General features: G+C 39.5%; 1 protein-coding gene across 3 annotated transcripts in view; it reads right to left on the bottom strand.

Moving 5' to 3' along the window:
- The window catches only part of IPCEF1 (interaction protein for cytohesin exchange factors 1), an 85,375-nt gene that overhangs the window by 14,646 nt on the left and 49,020 nt on the right, over positions 1–21,709 (bottom strand). For all 3 annotated transcript variants that reach the window (XM_039387378.1, XM_027716947.2, XM_027716946.2), the window contains 5 exons: positions 21,464–21,633; positions 14,147–14,220; positions 12,424–12,495; positions 9,490–9,551; positions 5,466–5,554 (listed from right to left, as the gene is read on the bottom strand). In XM_039387378.1, the coding sequence (XP_039243312.1) occupies positions 5,466–5,554; positions 9,490–9,551; positions 12,424–12,495; positions 14,147–14,220; positions 21,464–21,633 (467 nt within the window). The remainder of the gene's footprint in view (positions 1–5,465; positions 5,555–9,489; positions 9,552–12,423; positions 12,496–14,146; positions 14,221–21,463; positions 21,634–21,709) is intronic.

Genomic DNA, 21,709 nt, shown 5'->3' with positions numbered 1-21,709 from the left:
TCACTCTTTAATTTGTGTTCACTTTACTGGTCTAACCAAGAGTGCAGAAGTGAAACTCCAAATTAGGCATTGAACATGAAGTTTTCTTGAAGCATTCAACAATTCCACCAATGCAACAAGCATAGATTATTGGTACCAAGCACTGAAGTACACTGAAGTACAGTAAAAATGTATTTTACCTGGTCCGTTCAAGGGATAATCATTCACCAAGGCAAGAAGGTTGATAGGTAATATGATGGCAAATTAATGATAGAAAGAAAAAACAGATAGTTATGGGACAAAGGGTAGGAAATGGGGAATTGTACAAGATTTGTGTTTGTTTGTTCACCTGCTAAGATCCACCCTTCAGCACATGATGTGGAAAAGGATCCAAACTTCACAAGAAACACATCAGAAATCATTAAGACATCCTAAGACCCTCAATACTCAATAGGCCCCTACTTCTTACCCTGCCTTAACAGAAACACATACAGCCAGAGAGGTCTCAGAGACATCTAACAGTCATCATTGTTAGTTAGGAGTTGAAATTCCATTTAAAGGAAGGTTGAGACAAAGAACAAAGTTTTGAGAAGTATTTAGCTTCCCAGTCAAGTGATTAGGCACCCAGGTTTTTGTCTACACTAGAAGTTTACATTGATTGATTTGTACTATTGTCTGGTCACCAAAACCAACTCACACAGGAAGAACTATCACTAGGCTACTTCTTCCCCACCAAACACCACTGAAGAGACCAGCTAAGAGAGTCAAATATACAAGTAATACATATAAAACCCACAAATATACACAAAAATATCCAGAACAGAATCAATTGACAGTGATAAATAAAGTAATGGAAGAGGAGGAAAGACAAAGCCTTATAGTGAAGCTCTTAGCAGAAACTATCAGAAATTGTGATGAGATCATCATGATATGAAAGCCAGATTTCTTGCTACTGCAGAAATTTACTCCTTCTGCAAGTCATCTGCTACTGGCCAATGCTAGTATCAGAATACCACACTTGATAGACCACAATTCTGGCAAGTTTATGTTCTCAATATATATGTAGAATAGATCTGTGCAAGGAGTAAAACAGACGATAACTAGACAAAGTATTGGAAATCACTGAGAAGGTGTTGCTAGGGAAACCTGGACAAGTTGCAAACACAATAAAGGGAGCAGTCAGGAATACCTATTTATGACCTGGTAAACCAAAATTAAGATTTATTCAAATAAACCAAACCAAGAGTGACAATTTTTTTGATCATGATATATAAAGTTCTGCAATTCAGTGTTGTATACCGTAATGTATACTTCCTTTTTACATTAAAAACAACAAAGTAGATTTGCCTTCCTGTGTTTCTAATACAGCTGTATCATATAACTACTGCTCAATTCAGAAGACGAGGAAGACCAGTATCAGATTGCGGGTACCATTTGTTTATAACAGTTTCTTCACTTTTGTAAATTTTCAAGGCCATTCATAGTATAATAGAATCGTCAAAGTTGAAGGAGACCTTTAAGATCTTCCAGTCCAACTACCAACCCAGCACTACCACTGCAATCCCTAAACCACACATAACCCAGCGCCAGATCCAGGTGCCTCTTGCACTTCCAGGGATTGTGACTCCACACCTCCCTGGGCAACCTATTCCAATGCCTGACCACTCTAACAGTGAAAAAAAATTTTCTAGCATTTAATCTGAATTCTCCCCTGTCTCACTTTAAGGCCATTTCATCTAGTCCTCTCACTGCAGGTGCCGTAGAAGAAACAGGGCCCCATCTCAGTATAACCTTCTTTCACGTAGTTGTAGAGAGCGATGAGGTTCCCCCTGAGCCTTCTTCAGGCTAAACAACCCCAGCCTTCGGCTGTTCCGCAGAAGTCTTAAGTTCTCTAATTCTTTCACAATTCCTCCAAGACTTTCCCAAACATGGCAGGACTCAGACATTTATGTTCCTCTTATGAGAAGTACAACACTGTGTTTCTGGTGCATTTTTGTTTTTAAAATGGAAACCTTAACATATGCATCCTAAAGCAAAGGACAGACAGAAGCCATCACAAACTATACGGGTGAGTGCTAAAAACACCCACAGGGAACACAGGTGACATTAAGCATTTCATCTAAGAGCACGTAGCACAAAGACAAATTTTTTGAAGTATTTGTAAAGTCAAGTAGATCAACTGAACGGTAAAGGCTCGTGCTTTTATGGTGTGAATGGTCTAATTTCAACTGTTCAAAGCCAGGAAAAGAAGATGTTAGATATCACCTCTATTTTTCTGGCATTTTTCCATGCAAAAAAAAGGCTATTGAAATTAAAACTGTGCTACACTGAATGGAATATATTTTTGTTTTCATTTTCATTGTGTGTTAAATAAAAAATGTGGGTGAGAATAAATGACTGCCAGAAGGTGTTTCTTTTTCTCTACGTATGTGTTGTGTTTTGTTTTTTTTCTTTGGCATGAAAAATGTTTACTTAACTTATTGGAGTCGTTCCTTTGGAATTTTTGCAATCATCCATACAAAAATAAATATCCATTTGGGGATATTTTAAAAAGCAGATCATAAGCATTCCACTGGAGATCAGTGAGTCTCTAGACGTGTTTTAGAGAAAAATTATGACTTAAACAACTCGACTGCTTTTTGGGGATTGCTGCAATCTATTGTCTCAACATATCTGCTGATTTTTGAACTGTAAATCCATTCACACATGGACAAAGTAATGCAGGTGGTCAGTTTAACTTTTGTCCTACAGATGCTAAAATTTACTTGTTCCTCACTTGCTTTTTTCTTCCACAGTACACAAAAGTATGGATGAACATGGAAAGCTCATGATCACTACTTTTTTCAAGTTTCAAAATGGTTTGAGCCAGCAGAGAATAGAACAGCCAGTATAAACTGTATGCTAGAAGTACAGCAAAATGTTTGCTGCTCTAAAATGTAACAGAGCCTCCTCCTGGGTGTCTATTAGTTTCCAGATTAATAATTTTCAGTTTGGAGTTGATTTCAAGAAGTTTTGAGGCCTTTCTGTGTAAGACAACATTTGTTTGATTTTCCAAAATGTCCAGGCCTCCTAATTCCTATTTTGCAAAATGGCTTTGCATTCAGGAGGAAGAGGTGCAATTAAAAAAAATAATAATAAAAATAAATTAACTTTAGTCAATGCCTCTGGCATTCTTGATGCTGGGCTGAGTTTCACTTCCAGTTGCAATTTGAGAAGATTAAACCAGGCCAACCAAAAGTTGTACAGAGTACAACTGTACTGTACCCACAGAGTATCAACCCAAATCCACCACATTACCATGTTTGGGACCTCACAGCTTGGTTCAAGAACTCTGCAACAAATAAACATGCAACAAGCAATATTTAACCAGCCTTCGCTGAGGTAATCATGGGCTCCACTTCTGGAATTGACTTCCTCACAGAAGCTGTGCCTTCCCAATCCTCCCAATGGTTTCCTTGCTCCAGCATTTGTCCAGAAACGAAAGGGACATTAAATTGGGCATTCAAAAGAAGATTCTGACTTGCAGTCAAACACAACTGCATTGGTACCCAGCTGTTCCTACTCACTCTGTAAGCAAGCTGAGCACATGGCAGACCCACAGCAACTGGAGCTTGTTCCAGTGGCCAGTTCTGGGGTGAAAAGATGACAACTTTGCTCAGGAGACACTAACCTTTGTCCACAGGGAAAGGGATTTTAAGCTGGGGATAAGAAGGGACATCAGCTGGGAAAGGTAAAGGCTTGAGAGAAGATAATCTTTAAGGAAAAGCTTGAGAAAACAGGACCCCTCAGCATTTGCACAATTGCCTGCACAATTTGCGTGTCCCCTGCTAAAATGTGGAGGCCAGCACTCAAGAGGAGCTTATGGAAAGGAGACAACCAGAGATCACCCCTTCAGCAACAGACCAACAAGGAGCAGGAAGCCAGAAAAACGGAAAACTAAAAAACAACACCTGTTTAAAACTCATCATCTGGAAAAATGCGAGCATTCGCTCAGAGGGGAGCAGACGGAAAAAACATCTACAGTCTCTTAAAAGCAAAACACTGAGGTATAAAATTCAAATGCTTTATTATTGACCCTTGGCCCAGAATAACTGTTGGAGACATAATGCCAGAGTTCTTATTTTCTCTGATATTTATAGCCACTCAGCCACATTTAACGTCTAGTTAATACAGGCCATAAAGAATCACGTTCTACACGGTTGTGAACACCCTGCACCCCACAAGTGCTAGACAGGTTGTTTTACAGTGATAAACATTACACAACTGTTTCAAGAGAGGAAGTGAAGACTGATTTATCTGACTGAAACAGAGGGGGGTAAGTGGGTGACAGTGTGACATACATTCCCAGCTTTATGTGAGCTAATTAAAGATTTTCAGACAGGCAGCCCTGTGTATGACATCTCCTTTTATTAATGCCTATCATCACACAAGTTTCTCTAGCTCATCTGTCTATTTCAGATTTGCTACTGCTTCATTGCCTCTGTACCATATAGGAACCTGTACCATACCAGTGAGGCAGTAGACACTTCCCTTCCTTGAGATGCAAGGAGATTATTTAGTATATTACTGCGCACCTCTCGATGTTAACTTTCAGCTAGTGAAGGAAAAGGCTTGAACTCAGGATTCCTTATTTGGGCTGCATTACCACCTCAAACCAGATTTCTAGACAAAGAATTAAGTAAATCTCCCATTTTAAAGCACATATAAGAGAGCTGAGATCACTGGGAAAAGCGATGATACAGAAACAAGATGAATAGGACAATATGTGGCTAATAATTAGGTGAGTCAATTTGATTAGACACAAGGCTGCATAGTGCTTTTTCTAATTTATGAAATTAAGTGAGACAGGAAGGAATATTATGGGCAAATATGCTACACTTAGAAAGAAAAAATGCATAGATTTTGGAAGGATGCCTATTTTCTTTTTTCATAGTCTATTTTTCAGAGGTAGAGGAAAAGAACAGATTTTATTGCTGTTAGAAGAGGCCTTTTTCCCTTCACTTCTCTTCACTGCCACAGAAGCGGTTTCAAATTCAGCAGTCTTAGAAAGAGCTCACTCAAATAAATAAATACAAAGCTGTTGGATGATGCTACCAGGGGCACAAAAAGAAAGAAATTTCAGGGTGGATTTAAAAGAAAAAAAGAGAATATTATGAAAAAGTAGCTTATAGCAGTGTGTTGAAAATCTGGTGAAGAAAATATAAAGTGTGTGTATGAGGTAGACACCTTCCTTTCTCCAGCAAGACAAATATGCCTGCATTGGAAGGAGCTGATCTCTTACAGTGTGAAACTCCCTGCAGTGCAGGATGTGATAACTGTGTGCTCTGCCATAGGACAGGGGCAGTGAGTGCATCCACATTTCACAGGCACACAGGATGAACATTTCCAGACACTGTTGTAGGTTATTCTTAAAAGTGCACCACCTCAAGAGAATTTTGTTTCAACTGACCTGCAACAAGAAACAGGCTAATTACTGGAACACTTACCAAGGGAGGAGGTGAGGGCTGGACTGTGTAGGGGGGAGGTGGCGTGTCCGTTATTTCTGGATCATCGTGTTCGCTTTCGCTGTAACATTCTGAGGCAGACATGGAAAATGAGCAAAAGAGTTAGATCAAAACATTTATTCCTCATAATGCTGTGGTAACCAAAGATCACCAAGCAGGATATTCTGGACTGAGGACCACACTTTAACAAGTCAGTGTCTCCTAACCCACTTGTGGTAACACTACATTACTTAATGGCAATACATTTTTAAAATTTTTTTTTTTAATTAAAAAAAAAGTGTTAATTTGCTATGACAGGAAACACTGCTCTAGATAGCTTCACGGGCAGGTTTGAGGTGGGGTTTTTTTCCTCTCTTTACAGTGTTTAAAGCAAGAGTTTCATTTATAGTAGAAGTTAGGGAGAGTTGTTGCAAGTAGCAGAGGTAGTTCCTTAATCTTTGTAACCAGTAAGTTTTCCTGGAGCTAGCAACAGGTATTAGGGTTTTGGATGCAATTTTGTAGTAAACAGACTGCTCCCATCATGCTTTGGAAACCACAGAGCAGCCTTGTCTTTTGTCATCACACAGTAACCCACATAGGCATGACATACAGCATGGCAGTACATGTGCAGAGGTAAAAACAAAATACTGCAGGGCTATACAACCCGTTTATCTTTTTTTATCTTCCTTTTTTTATTTTGTTTTTCGTTTTTCAACAAAAAAACAAACTGAAACTCAGTATATCTCTTGATATGTAGCAGAGGCAGTCATGCTGTTATTTCTTTCACCTATCTGTGTAGCAGGTGAAAACATTTTCTCCATTTTTTTTTTAAAGTGGATTAAATGAAGTGATAATCATTGATAAGACACAGAAAAATGGAGGCAATATGTTGGTGGTTCCTATTCCCAAGACCTGCCTGTAAACTTTGGGCAAGATCATAGAATCATAGAATAGTTTGGGTTGGGAGGGACTTTTAAAGATCCTATAGTCCAATCGCCTTGCAATGAGCAGGGATATCTTCAACTAGATCAAGTTGCTTAGAGCCCCATCCAGCCTGACCTTGAATGTTTCCAAGAATTGGGCATCTACAATCTCTTTGGGCAACCTGTCTCAGCTTTTTGCTACTGTGAAAAATTACTTCTTTATATCTAGGCTAAATTGACCCCTTTTTAGTTTAAAACCATTACCCCTGTCCTGTTGCAAAAGGCCCCACCAAAAAGTTTGTCCCCATCTTTCTTACAGGCTCCCTTTAAGTACTGAAAGGCCGCAAAGATGGGTTTCCTTTGCTAAATCTCCCAGCACATGTGCAACCTTTACAGGAGCAAGTGCTGACACCACATGCACAGAGTGACTGCACCCATCCCCACCTGACTGAGCTGGGGACACCAGAGTTTGCGAAGACAAAGCCAGAGCTTAATGAGGACAACATGAGTGAGCGCCGAGGGTCACCAGAACAGAGGCTGCCCTTGCGGTCTCCCCAGGATCCAGCACTCTGCACTGCCGCTCCCTCCCTTTGCTGGCAGCAGCTTCTGCTCTCCAGGAGCAGCTAACAGCAACCGTCCAGCTCTTTGCCCCAGGGGGCAGGGGTTGCTTATGTTCTGGGAGTACTTTGTCAGAGCTGTGCTTCAGGGGTTCACACTACTAGAATGAAGTGTGTTAGCACGGTCTCTGGGCAATCACCTGTGATGAGCTCATCTTGTAGTTAAATTAATACCCACTCACTTTATTTTTATGAATGTCATTTAGGGGTTTTAATAAGCACAAAGTGAGGGGAATAAATTTGTAAGAGAGAAGAATTTTATACATGAGAGAGAACTTTCTAACACTGATAGCAAAGAGATTGATTACCTTTTCTCCCTATACTGTTTGAATAGCATAGCTGCTATTCTGTTTACTGGAAATATGTGCTGGCACATCTAAGCATAAAGAACTGAGACTGGCTGCAGTAAGGGCTATATCAAATTCTAAGACTCTATGCCTTTTTGAGTAACTCCTAGTAAAAAGCTTATTGTTTCTACGGCCCCCCTTTTAGGCACATAGAAGACCCTAAAAAGAATCAACAGCTGTTTCTGATACTCTAAATAAGCAACTGAGGTTGGGGTGGTGGTGTTAAAATGCATAAAAAGTACATGAATACACAAGAGATGTCATAACAAGCGACAAGACTTCTGAAGAATTATGGGGTGTGATACAGAGGGGAAAACCGGATCAGCAGGAACAGAAGTGACTGTGGGTACTGACAGCGTTTTTCTGAAGCACAGCAATGCCTCTGCAAGGGCACATCCATCCAGGCACATCAGTGGGTGCTGCACCCACACTCAAGACAGCTGCTTGATCACCTGTGACAAAACATGCGTGAAAAGACAAGGAGGTGTTTGACACCAGAATCAGAAGGCCTTTTTCTGAAGGGGAGATGGGCCACTAGCTTTAAAACCTGAAGAAATCTCGGCTATGTTATGTTATTGAAGGGTAATCAGACAACTAGCTGCAGAGGTTATTGAGTGGATTATTTTGTATCTTTTGGTCATATTTTTTTTAATTAAGATTAGTGGAGTGGCTAATTTTGTATTGTTTTATAATTCTCAATTCAGCCAATACAACAAATACTACAATTTTTGAAGCTTAAAAAAATTGTTTTCATGTATAAAATTTTGGCCATCCTCATTTTCCATCAATCCCTTCCTTTGTGAAAACATGGACAACATATTTGCACACTTCCTCACTGAGTACAATTACCTTGCAGTTCTTGCTACACCGCCTAATACTGAATATAGCCCTTTATCCTAAACTGATTTGACACAAAACTGGGCTCAAAGAGGACATAGGCATTTAAGAGGAATTAGACAGTGTAGGAATTAACAAGTTTCCTGACAAAAAACAACCATGAACTGAAAAAAAATAAATTGATGAGACATGCTGAGTCAGTGGTATCTGTGTTTACCAGCCCCAAAGCTCCTTTAATAGTACAGTATAAATGAAGCCAGAGTATAAACAAAGCCATATCAAACTAATCAATAATGGAATTACATGTCCCAAGCATGGGCATAAACCACAATCTTGAATTCTGGGAAAAAGCAGAAGGGACGTAAAGAGGAACATTTCAGTGCTTAGACAAAACAGGCTGCATCACCTAAGTGTTCATACTACTGCAAAAAACAGCTTTTTCTTCATAATGACAGGTCCTTCACAACCTGAACAGTTCTAAAAAGGGCATTGAGTACCAATACTCTAAAACTGGAGGGTCAAAAGCCCAAATGATGGCACATATTCCTCATGTTAGAGTCCATCCCTGGTTTGGTAACATAATACTACCCAAAACACTTCTCTTTCTAAATCCGCTCCCAGCACATGTGTCCCCATGAGCAGCTTTTCCAACTGCCCTGACGGGTGACTTGCTTTGTCTTCTGCCCAGATTTGTGATTTGAACACAGGTATACTCCCATCAAAGAGTTCTATTAGGTCAATGTGCAAATTAAGACAATAAATAAATTTCTTGGGAACTTTTAAAGTTACTCATTTCCTGATGAACTCCTGAGCCTGGCTCTGAAGGAAATTGTAGGCTTCAGAATAGTGCTACCATCCCATTGTTCCCCTACACTGATCTTGTTGAAACGTCCAGGAATGGACGAGATATTAGGGATGAGTCTACAGTGCACAAGTTGTTCCCAAGTCTGCAAGCTCCTATGCTGTTGTACAGCTCCTGTAATATAAGTCACCAGCTCAAAACCCAGAGCAGCACAGCTGTTTCTCTTCACACTTGGTAGGCTTAGCAAGACAGCAAACTGCCAGAAAGTAGTTATACACTTCTCACAAGATCACAGTGTCTCCCTCAGTCACACTGTTTCTCACTATTTTTTCTTTTTCTGTGATTACTTTGTGCCAGGTCACTGCGGTTTCTCTGAGCTCAGACAGCAGACAGACTCAAGATGACGGTTTAAAAGAAAGAAAATAGCTGACAAAAATTTGGTCAAACAAAAACTGTGAAGAACACAATGTAGTTACACACTGAAACCAGTTAGGAGCATACCTTCCTCATTCTTCCCGTTTGGTGCCTGAGGGTCTACAGCCATCCCCAGCTTACTTAGCCACCTGTGTTTGAAACAGAGGGAATATAGTCAGGGGTACTTACATGCTCCTCAGACAGACAGAGTTTTGCTCCTTTCAGTTGTGTTCGACATCACCACATCTATTTTCATTAGTCTGAAGACAAAATGTCAAATTTTCTATTTCTTAGATCCTCTTCTAGAAAGACACCAGTTATCTGAATACTAATATTCCCTGTGGTGAGCAGGATTAATTGCCTTGGGCGTCTTCTTTACCTGATCCTGGAAAAAAAGCACTACTGATGACCAAGGAGTTGCATTTGTGGAAGCTAAAGGAAAAGTATTTGTGCTATATCACCATGTCAGTGATTTAGTCCAGTAATTGAGGTGTCACCTTTCACCTCAGATGAAGCAAAGGCATGGGAGCCGTAGAAGATGATGTCAGATGGCCTGGCCAAAACTATTGCATCACCATCTAAGAATCTGAGTCATTTAAAACCAGACTTTTTGACCATAATATTCTGTTCTTCAACTTCCTATGTCCTTTCAGGTTTAGTAAGTCTTACTTCCTGTGTTGCTTTAAGCTACTAGTAATGTTTTTTTTTAATTTCTCTTTTTAGGAGGCTGCATTTTTCTAGAGCTAAAAACATCCCCTAGATATACTTTTTGTGTATTGTGTTTGTCTGTATATCATTCCGATCTATCCACGTTTTAAGAAACTAACGGTTGAAAAAGCTCAAGCCTTTCACATTAAAACTCAAGCCTGAATAGGGATTGTACGAGGGACAGGAATTAAAATTCATTACTGGGGGGGGGGGGGGAACCCAAACCCATTTTGTTTTATCTTGGTTCTAATAAAGCTATAGAAAATTTGCTAGCAAGATCAAAGTAACTACAGTTTTAGACTGCAGTATGAACAATAGAGCCACCTAACAACTCAGAAAAAGTCATTTCTGTAAGAGTGGTTTATTGACTCTTTTCTGACAGTTAATCACAACAGAATGATTTTTTAAATGAAAACCCACCTTAACAAAAGAAAAGATTTGCTAAAAAAATTCTAGGACTTCATTAATGACAACGGAAGAGAAGTCACTAACAACTATGTACAACTGGCCAGCTAAATGCATGCAGCTAGTCAGCATGCCTTTACTTTTCATGTGTGCATGACAATTGCAAGTATATGCTAAATTAATGAAGCAAATGATTGTATTAATAAATCCACCGTTGATTTAATAGATATACATGTAGGTATATGCACATATAGATACATGCATGAAGAGTTACAAAAGGTCATGATCCTTCAAGCATTGACGCATGCCAGTAACTCAACACACACAAATGCTCCAGTGAGTTCAGTGGAGCCACTCACATATGTATTTGCAGGACCGGAGCCAAGAGAACAGACGTCTTTTAGTCTGTTTTGACATATGCGTGAGTATGTGCGTACTTTATGTATTAAATGCATGTATTTTATACTTTGCAAAGGAAAACATCATCAGCTGCAACAGTGAGAAATTAGTGCAGCATAGTGCAAGCTGCTTTAACACTAGGTGAAATAGTTCTAAGCCAAAATGAAATTTACACAAAAAGTAGAGTTTGAAGAAAATCATTCTGGGGGCATAAGAGCTGGGACACCTGTGTAGGTTTCAATCACTGACTCCCATGAGACTAAACATGTCTCACATGAGAATTTCCAGCTGGGCTACAAACTGGCTGTTAACACTCACTAATGTCCTCCATTAGCTCTAATTTTCCTTCTCCAAACATCCTTCCATCTCTTAGCTCTCAACCAGGGTTACTCTCTCTATAGAAACACTCCTGTCCAGCAGTCCCTCATTCTCAGTCATCCTCACCCTATCTGCCTCAAGAACTGTCACTCCATTCAGGAGCTCTGGTAGGAAATGCAGGAATACGGAAATGGATGGTTATCTCCCCACCAGAATGCTCCATGCTTCTCCAAGTTTCAAAGGGCAATGCATTCTTTCCTTCTATATTAACCTGCATACATCTATAGAGTACAGATTTATTTATATGTATGCACATACACTACTGTAGTATTGTACATTTCTGAATCTATAGGCCTTTCAGGAGGTCACACTCATTCTCTCAAACTCTCTCCTTTTCTATTGTAGTAAATATGCATGAGGTCTCCTATTTATAGAGGGAAAGAATAGTCAATGACCTATGAAGAATCTCATAAAGATCAACAGCAGAGCCATCATTAAAATCCTGAGCTGACTACCATAGGATCTCCCTTCCTATTTAAATTGTAGCACTTTGTGTCCAGTATTTGGCCATTTAATGCAATAGCATTGTGAATAGACTGCAATCTGAAGTAAAAAAGACAAAGAAGATATGAGATATATCTGGATCAGTATAAAATAATGTCTTTCTGATAGCTCTGTGACTTCCAAAATGGCAGAATTCATATCCATTTTTACTTCTTGCATTAATAGAATAACTATCTGGTTGTTCTTCTGCTGGGCATTTGTGGAAAGAAAATTTCTGATCTGTCATGAGGATTGTTCAACTGCAACAGTTTTGCACTACTCTGAATGCAGACGCTGTTATATTCTAGTCCTGGTTCACTTCTGGGACAAAACTATATTAAGCCCTCGCTTCTCCCAAGGTGATGAACTTACTATTAAATCTTAGCACCTCTCTATCGAAAGGAATTTTAGCAGCAAATGTTGGGAAGATTAGTATCAAAATTGGGTTAATTATATGATTCTGATTTCAAGTATCATTAGGGAACAAATTTCTTCAGTTTCCTTCCATTCAGCTATCAGAAAACAAACCAGACTCAGTAATTCCCCAAATAACTTTGTCAATAACCACTTGACAGTGAAAGAATGAACTTTCAAAGGGTGTTCTCATGCATAAGACAGGATGAAACATGACCAGTCACTCCTACTTACGTGTTCATTTCCAGAACATTTTCTGCCGCAAAATAAAATGTCTTGATCTGTGGGTGGCTGATCTTAATAGCACTTTAGGAAAAGAAAAATATAAGAGATAAAAAGAAAACTAGTTTATATAAGAAAGAAAAAATAATAGCTGAATTAATTATTTAAAATATCTATTCACTCCACTGTATTAGTCCAGATTAACTTGTCCATCCATACAGCTCTTCCCTTAAAACTCTAATCTCTTTTTAGCTCACTTCCTTGGCCACACATTATTCAGAGAGTATAAACCACAGGAACTAAAAAGGAAGGAATAAAGAATAAAAAAAAAGACTTCCATTGTTTCATTACATAATTCTGTTGCATTCCTAAACCTCAAATACTGCGTGCAGTTTTGCTTCCTCCAGCTCTAAAATTAAAGCAAGCCTGAAAAAGTTCAGAGGAAGTACCAGCAGTGACCCAAGGCACTGAACAGCTTCCATGAGTGATTAATCAGGCTAAGACCCCACAGCATGGAAAACTGATGGCTGCGGGAAGGGACATGTGACACAGTAAAGTCACAAGTGGCACACAGTTGGCAAACAGTGACTGACTCTTCAATGACTTTTCCAAGACAAGTTTTAGGGGGGACCAAAGAGGCAAATAGATGGTAGGTGTGAAACAAATAAAATGGAGTTAGTCCCCTGGCTACCTCCAATAGTTAATCTGTGGGTCTCAGCCCCAAACTATGCTTTAGTTGAATATCCACCACTAAGAGTTTTCAGTGCCTTTTTTACCTAAAACATAGTGTCCAAGCCTAAGATTGTGTATCTTCGCTCTTCTGTACCTCATTAGGTGACTGTCCCATGGAAGCACACACACATAGTTGACTGGGCCCTAGCTGACCCAGCAGTACTGGTTTCCCTAACTTATCCAAACAAGTGATGAGAACATTTCCCTCCCAGCCAACAGCCACTGAAGTGAAAGACATTTTCTCATGGTTCTGTACTATGTGACTCAACTTCTCCTCTGAGAAAACAAAATGGAGTGCCCCATATTCAAAATAGCTGCCCCCTTTCCTTGGAGGAGTCCAGCCCACAGTTAACCTCAAGAACACCTACAGCAATTGCAGCATGAGACCCGAACAGAAGAATGAAGGCTTTCTCTTGAGGGAGACACAATAAAAATCATACTGAGCTTTATAACTTCGAACAACAGCAACACCCCTCCAAACCTTTGAAGTGTGCTCAGAAGCAGCTGGAAATCAGTGCTGCATAGGGAGTTTGGAAACAATATTTTCAAATATGCACCCTGCTAAACAAAGGTTTTATTCCCTGCACAACCAAAGGCTTCAAGTACAGCCCAAGCTCAGTTGTACCACAGAAGCCTAAAGAACAGTCTCAGCTTGGAGGGAAGTGGCACTACTTGCACCACTGCTGACCTCCTCAACTAAGAGGAGCTATCTGAGACAGACTACAAGCTTACTCATAATGGCTGTACAAAAAGAAGGAGTTAAAAAAAAAGCATTTGGCACACTGATCTATTTTTTTTATTTGTAGTCCTAGCAAAGCACATCTGGCAGAGATTTTTAAAAAATATTTTTGCAATATGGTTTCCTTTCAGTAGCTCAATTAATATCTCATTATTTATACAACACAAAAGAACTCCCCACAGCTTTGTTGTCAAAGACTACTGAGATTCATTCCTTGCAATGTTGTAAAAATCATGCAAAACTGGGAACAAGAGATAAACTTACTGCTTTTTTTTGCATTCAATTGCTCGATCCACACTGAAGTCTGGAAGTCTGATAAATCCTTCTGCTTTTTCAGCCTTCAAAAAAAAAAAAAAAATATCACCATATCAACCAATTAGCAAGCTAGCAAACTCCAATGCTGAATAATATTTAGCATGCAAGTTCTTGTTTTTGACAGCTTTTTATACTGTAAAAATACATGCTCATCACCATGGGGACAGATCAACACCAAAGAAATATTCCTCTGTGATCTATATTTGTGCAAACCCTGGATGCTAGAAAGCCACCACTCTTGTTGGTGCAAGTGGCAGAGTGTGAGCATAGGTTTTGTTGATTAATAAGGATGAATAAGGGTTATATCATCCTTTCAGGTCTTGATGTTACATACAATCATAAAGGAGCGTTTGTTCCATGATGAAGCATGTATGTAACAGCACCACATATAATGATCCATATATAGCTGAAAAATACAATTCAAAAGTGACCCAAAATGATTCTAAGCAGAAACAGAGGAGGGTGTCCCCTGCATAATTGTAGCATGGACCATTTTGCAGGATCACCTACATATGTCTGTACATGAGCAAGGCAGAGGCAATACAGGTTACTCCCACCCCACAAGGTGGAACAGTGCAAGGGGATGATCCCACACAGCTGAGCTCTGTTGTTAAACGCTGTAAACCAGCCTCAGGTGGCTTTGGCCACCCAGCTATCACTCCCCCCAGAAATTTTCTGGCATGGTACAAGAGGTAACAAAAGCCAGGCAGACATTTACAGTACACTGTTTATATCCAGTCAGTCCTTTCTGGATGCAAGAAGGTTTACTGAGCGGTGACATCTCTGTTCTAGGTGACCAGGACTCTCTGTTAGAGAGTCGCTCCAGCAAAACTGAGGTGACCGGTAAGCCTCAAATTCCTGTTCTTGCTGCCTGAAACTGAAACATCTCAAGTGGAAATATCTTCCTTTACGTGATCTATCTACATACACCTGGTCATCTGCAATGAGATTAGGACTCTTCCTAAGATGAGTAATATATAATATAGACAAAAGTCTCTAGCATGTAATGTCAGGAAAAAATGTACTTTCCAAGACATAGAAAATGTTCATTCCTAAATCCCATTTTTGCTGCACCCAGCCACTATCCCTAGGCACATTAAGATTCTGAAAATGAACACTGAGCTAAAGCAGGTAAAATATACACAACAATTACAAAGGCAGAGGATAAATGAAGATGACTGACAGTATCTCAAGTCGCATTATGCATGAATATGATGTGACTATAAAAAGATGTTCATCAAGACAAGTCTTTGAGCTTTAATTCTTGGAAGTATGAACCTCCAAGAATGGAAATACAGATACAGAATGGATATTTCAGTGGGTGGCTTCCCCACAGCTCTGCATATCTGTTCTTTGGTATACAATAAACCATGGCATAACCATCATTCCTGTCATTTACCTGTATTAAACATTCAGAAGAGAGGTTTATATTTTTTGCATCATTGCGAGTTGCTGCTCCACGACACACACACATATACACATAGAAAAAAAAGCAGCAGTGGAAGGGCTTTTCGTTATTTTCTTTAGGTATAGGAGAAACAATGATGTTTTTCCACATCTGGACTGAAAATATCTTGATTTTGCAATGTTTGTATAAAAAAGTACTTATTTGCTATTGTGGGCTTTTAACTCTCTCTGATTGTATTTGTATCTGTAAAAATCAGTTCGAGGCTGGCTTGGGGAGCTTTTGTTTACATTCCACAGGTTGACATTTCATGAGACTAAACTCACTGAGATAAAATAACAAAAAAATAATTGACAAGATTTTGTAAAAGTCTTTCTTTTTTATTTTCCATAATGTGTATGTCAATCACTTAGACCTTAAGCAAGTATTACCATTTCAGATCCATAGTATACTAAATATATAGGGATCAGCCAATGAGTATGAGTGAGTAAAGAAGGAGCTCTATTCATGGGCTGCATTATACTAAAGATAGAGAATGTATTACCTGCATTTCTGTACCAGAAAGAGTGGTCACTTACTGGATTGGGTCAGCAAGAAAACTGAAAATCCTGTTTCATTCCCAAGACTACTCCAAGAACACCAGAGACCAATCTCAAAAAAGCAGTCCCTGAGGTATCAAAGTCACTATTGCACGCATTGCTGGATGAAACATTTATACAATGCCAGTTGTTTCTCTGCAGTATGAATCAATAAACCCAGTTTAAGAGCAAGACCCTGTGTGAAGGAATACATTCTCACACGCACAGCAGTAAATCAGTGGCCTGAGCTGGATAAGCCATCAGATGGGTGAGTGGGTGACTTGGGTCTGGGGCAGGTTGGCCTTTCTTACATGTTATAAATGAAGAGGATAATGGTGTGAACTTTTTAATGCACTACTTGTACACATCTGAAACGTGCCATCTATGTAACAGAAAAGAGGAATTTGATGGGTATGTAGTTCCATAATTATCAGGGGAAAAAAAGGAAGGAAAAAAAGGAAGTCACAACATTAAAACCTTATGAGTGTTATTATAGTCAGCAAATAGAATTCCAAATAAACCGTAGGAATAGAACATGTGGAAGTCATCTTTTTGGTCATTCTTGGGGGGAAAAATAATTTTAAAACATTAAAAGTGTATAGAAATCATAAATGCTTTCTTTCTTCAAAATGTTATCTTTAGCATGACTTTAGCATGCTGTTGTTTGACTCACACATTTCACTCAAGCATCCTTGTGATTTTGATGCAAAGCTGTAAAATAGTCCTAAAAAACTCAGATAAAAAGAACCTCGACCTGTTTTCTACTTGATCAAGTTGTTTAAAAGAATAAGCTCTTATCTCTTGTGGTTTTTATGAAGGCTAGCCTAACACAAAAATCTGTACTTTTGCTACACTAAGTTGTAGAAAAATAATTTCAGTAATAACAACAGTCTCTGCAAACACTTGGGGCAAAAAAAGTGACCATTTTTTCACAGAAAAAGCTTTGCAGTCCAAAAAGAATTTATTTATGAAACATAATGCATGAATCCAATGAAAGAGGCTAATGTCTTTTTCAGCTTGCCTCAATATGTTATCTAAATGTTGTGGCTCTAGGAGATTTAGTAAGTCATTTAAAGTGAGTGTAATGTTACAGAAAGATTTTTAAAAATAGTGCTGTAACATGAAATATCTTGTTATTGTGGAACAGCTCCGGTCTGCAAATCAGGGTACTCCTCATGGCTTCATCAGTGTTTCAGCACTGCCCACAGAATACCTTGTGGATGTTGGAGGATCACTTCAGTCCTCAAACCTTTTCAGTCTTTTTTCTCTCTGCCAAGTACATGAATGAGGCAACCCATAGAACTGTGAATAATTTGTGTAAGATACTGGACCAGAGGTCCCCGAAGCTCTCAAGACAATCAGCCGACATCAATGACTTTTTCTCGCCCGTGTGAGCGGCAACTACAACTCAAAGGTAAAAGATTTTTGGTTTAAAAGATTGTAATTATACAGCTTCCAGAAAAGCTGCTAGAGTGAGGACCAATTTAAATGCAGTAAATCGGAAAAACCCCACAACCAAACACAAAGATAAATAATGACAGTAGGTCACAGCCTGCAACCCTTTAATTTTATATCTTTTTTTTTCAGCGTAATCCCCATGACAACCATCTTTAACACATTCTGCAAAACTCTATTTCAGCTGTACTTGGAAAACCAGTCAAGCTATCCTAAAGACCCACCAGAGAGAGGGATTTAGTCTTTTGTCCCATTCCAGCCAATACTATCCAACACAGTCAAAACAAGCACAAAGATCTGGGAACCTGGGTTTATATGTGATGATTCTCACCCTCCCCACCCCCCTCTTCCTACAGGAGTACTGATTCCCTCTGGGGTTTCAGTATGAGAACTAAAATTGCTGAAGTATTAGACAGGATCTCACACTGTCCTCTTTAAACGCTTGTCTTCAAGGCAGCTGCCTGCAGACAGCAGTGCTCAAAAAAAGGGATCAAACGCTAATGAAAAGCAGTTGTCCAAGGAGTCTGGTGTTCCTGTACGCACCCAGAAAGTCTGACTGCTCAGATCCATTTTCTGACATTTTCTGTGTTACCATTGCAAAGCCAACCCTTCTGTTTCCTCTTAGTTCAAACAGCTTCCCTCCCGAGATTATGAGTGCATCCATGCTGCAAACAGAAATTTACCTGCCTCATATTTTATAAAGAGGAAGGGTGTTTAGGAGAGATTCCAGGGCAGCCTACCCAAGCCTAACTAGACCACTGGACCCTAACTTCACTGCTTGCAGTACCTCAGATAGTTCATCAAAGGCTTATACGGATTTGCGTGTATTCTCTAGTTTACTTTCAATGAAGAAGCTTGACTCTCAGGGTGTCTGATCTACTATTGCTGATCTGTCTCAGAATTTTATTATTTTTTTCTCTTTCGAGCTGTGGCATTCACAAAGTATCTTATGTTAAATTGAAGAAAATATCATGCAAATGTCATGAGTGTCCTATATCGCGTCCCCCTATCTGTCTCACATGAAAGACCCAGAACCAGAGTAGCTTGAAGGCAAATTAAACCAGAGTAACAGAAACATCCAGAGCTTCAGAGGCACCTGAAGACAGACTTCACCAAGAACATAATGTCAGCTGAGGTTATCTATCCAAATCCAGGATGATGCACGTTCCTGCACAAATTCCACCCACTCCCTATTTTCCTCTTCTCCATTAGAAAAATAGGTCCAGCACCCTGTTGCTATGCTACAGTTACCAGTGATTGGTTTTCACACAGCCACAAACAAAACATACTCGTTTCTCACAAGAACAAAACTGGTCAGGCAGAGCTACAGGCAAACAGTGTGCCATGGTTCCTTTAACCTCAGCCCCACTCTTTCACCACCACCTTTTGCTTCAGCCTCTGTAAGAGGGCCAATAACAGGAAGCCTCAGACACGTGGTAAGCAGGACTCCTCTTTCAAAAGAACTCCAAACTTTAGATTGCCATCTTGTATGATCCACTGGAACTGAGGATTAACTTTACTGAAGACAGTGGCAGAGAGGTAGTACTATTGCCAGGCCAGAGACTTAAAAGAAATATCAAGAAAGCAAGTGAATATGTCACTGCTATTTCTCCTTCATCAGTCTAGAGGTGAAAACATTTGTGAAAATGCATCAGGTCTAATTGATCTCAGGTCTCTGAGCGTGTCTCTGGTCTCACAAATTTAAGAAAGCAGGTCTTAGCAAAGGACACCTTCTGTCCTTTCCAAACCCTGTAGTTACTGACATTCTGCAAACATTACCTGAATCTAGTTACATAGAGGCTGCACTGTAAGTTGTCCAAAGAAACCTGGAGTTTTCAATACAAAATAGCATGTGAGAGTTGGCAGAAGTTGAAAGCAAAGAGGCACTACCAGCTAGCATGTTTAAGGAACAGCTGTGATAGGTGAGAACTCAGGACTGACACAAGCCAACAGTATTTTGAAGCTATATGAGCTCTTCGGAGCAAATAAAATAAACTGGAATGAGGCTGACACTTGTTCATTTGGGGGCAGTCAGTGACAGTCAGAAAGACATGGACTGCAGGATGAGTGCTGTCTAGAGCACTGGGACCATCATGATCATGTTTTCTCTGGATCCCAAGAGCAGCATTTAGCCAGGCCACAACAACCGAAGGAAGTGGAGGGCTTTGCACCTCTCCCCCACCACCCTTCTCTTCCCAGAAGGCAAACTTTGCCTGGTTGTGCCTTTTTATATTTCCTCCCAGCTTGATTACTCCTCAGAATTACTCCTTTCTGATACTTCCCATGTCTAAAGGACACATCAGCCAGCCAGCTCACCTTTCTCAAAACTGCTTGCCCAGAGGTACACAGATTTCTAACAGCTGATATTAATAAGTGTTTGCAAGGTATTAATGCTGCTGGGGAGTATATCTACCAGGCCATATCTTTCAAGCAAAGATATTGTAAGCATTGGGGGAAAAAAGGGCTTTTAAATATTTTTTTCTTTCCTAATTTTCCTGTTCTTTTCCTTCCTCTCATGCATGTATCTGATTTAGTCTTGAAGGAAATCTATATCAGACTACCACAACATCATAAAAAAACAACAGCCCAAGACCAGCAGAGTTGCTTTCACTTGTCCCCAGAAAGGAATAGCTAATACCATCTTTAAGTACCAGTCAAAATTTTTATTCTGATTTAAAATAAACAAACAAAAAATTAAATAAATCAATCAAACAAACAAAAAACCACCCTAAAAAAAACCCACAAAAAACAATAACACTATACCCACAACTAAAGGGAGAATGTGGAATACTCTGCACAGGAGTTAAGCTTTTTTTTAGGGTATGGGAATTTTTTAATGGCTTAAACTATTTTATTTGTTCCCTGAAGCAGTTAGCAAGATTTTTAATGGGGATTACTGCAACAGAAATAAACAAGTAGAAACAATCCAGATAGCATTTTTTTTAAATGCTCTAAGAATTAATAAGGGTTTCTTTAAACTCTCATCTTTTGCTGGGCCTGGGAAATGCTGATTTTCAAAGAAGCTCATTTGCATTTAGGGAACCTGATGTCCATTCACAATTCCACACTGAAGCTGCTGAGTTTCAACCTATGTTTTTGCTGGCATCCCCTAATCCTCTGCATACCCTAATTCTGGACTCTGCCACTTCATCATTTGATTGTGATAGCAGCTTTTTAGAGGTAGTAATGCAAGAGAGCAAAGAGAAGGGAATAATTCTGTCTGAATCATCCTAGAATGGGCAAGACATCCTCTCTGCCCAATCGAACCAGTCTGAAGTAAAGCCAGCTATTCTCTAGCACTTGAAATGAAAAAAGAAAAAAAAAAGAAGAAAGAAAAAAAATTAAGAAAAGAGAAAAAAATAGAAGAAAAAAGAGAAACCAATCAGACAAATAAACAGAATATTCTCCATGTGGAAGGGGATGGAGAGAAAAACAGGAGAGACACTTCTGAAAATTACATTTATCAGAAGTGAAGAAGAATTCTTCTTTTGAGTCTTGATAGCAAGTGTCTGCAAACTGCTCAACCCAGGAAAATCTTTTCCAAATTCAAAGACCACTAGTGACTTCAAAAAACAGCTTTTTACAGGGCAGAACAGACAGCAAGTTAACATTTCACAAGTACTTGCTGAACTAGAAAAAGCAGTTTTCTGCATATGTCACATTCACATATACACTTCCCAGATCACAGGAAATGTCAGGACTGAGAAATAAACCCCATTATTTGTACTCCTCCAGGGTGCATCTATACTGTAACCACAGCTGCCCTTGTCTCAGTCCCAGCAGATGCTGTTTGTCTGGCACCCGGAGCTGGATGTACACTGTACTCACCAGCTGACTGCTGTACCAATACAGTGATGACTCCTTCAGCACACACCAGAACTTTTTCCATTTGTTGCCAATGAAAGCTCCTTTTTCCTTCTTTTTGTAGAGCCATCCTTGGCAATCCGCCTGTCCCAGCTCTTTGCACGATATCCTCCGTCGGCTCATTATAAAGAATCCTGTGCCATTAAAAATACAGTGTTCTGCTTTCTTAAAAGTGCATTACCAGGAAAGATGTTGCTGCCAATTAAAGAT

Source organism: Pipra filicauda, unplaced genomic scaffold, assembly GCF_003945595.2.
Source record: "Pipra filicauda isolate LSUMZ 115617 unplaced genomic scaffold, ASM394559v2 scaffold55_size4083901_pilon, whole genome shotgun sequence".
Taxonomy (NCBI): Eukaryota; Metazoa; Chordata; class Aves; order Passeriformes; family Pipridae; genus Pipra; species Pipra filicauda.
The sequence above is the reverse complement of the archived record's forward strand: the minus strand, read 5'-3'. Positions and strand labels throughout refer to the sequence as shown.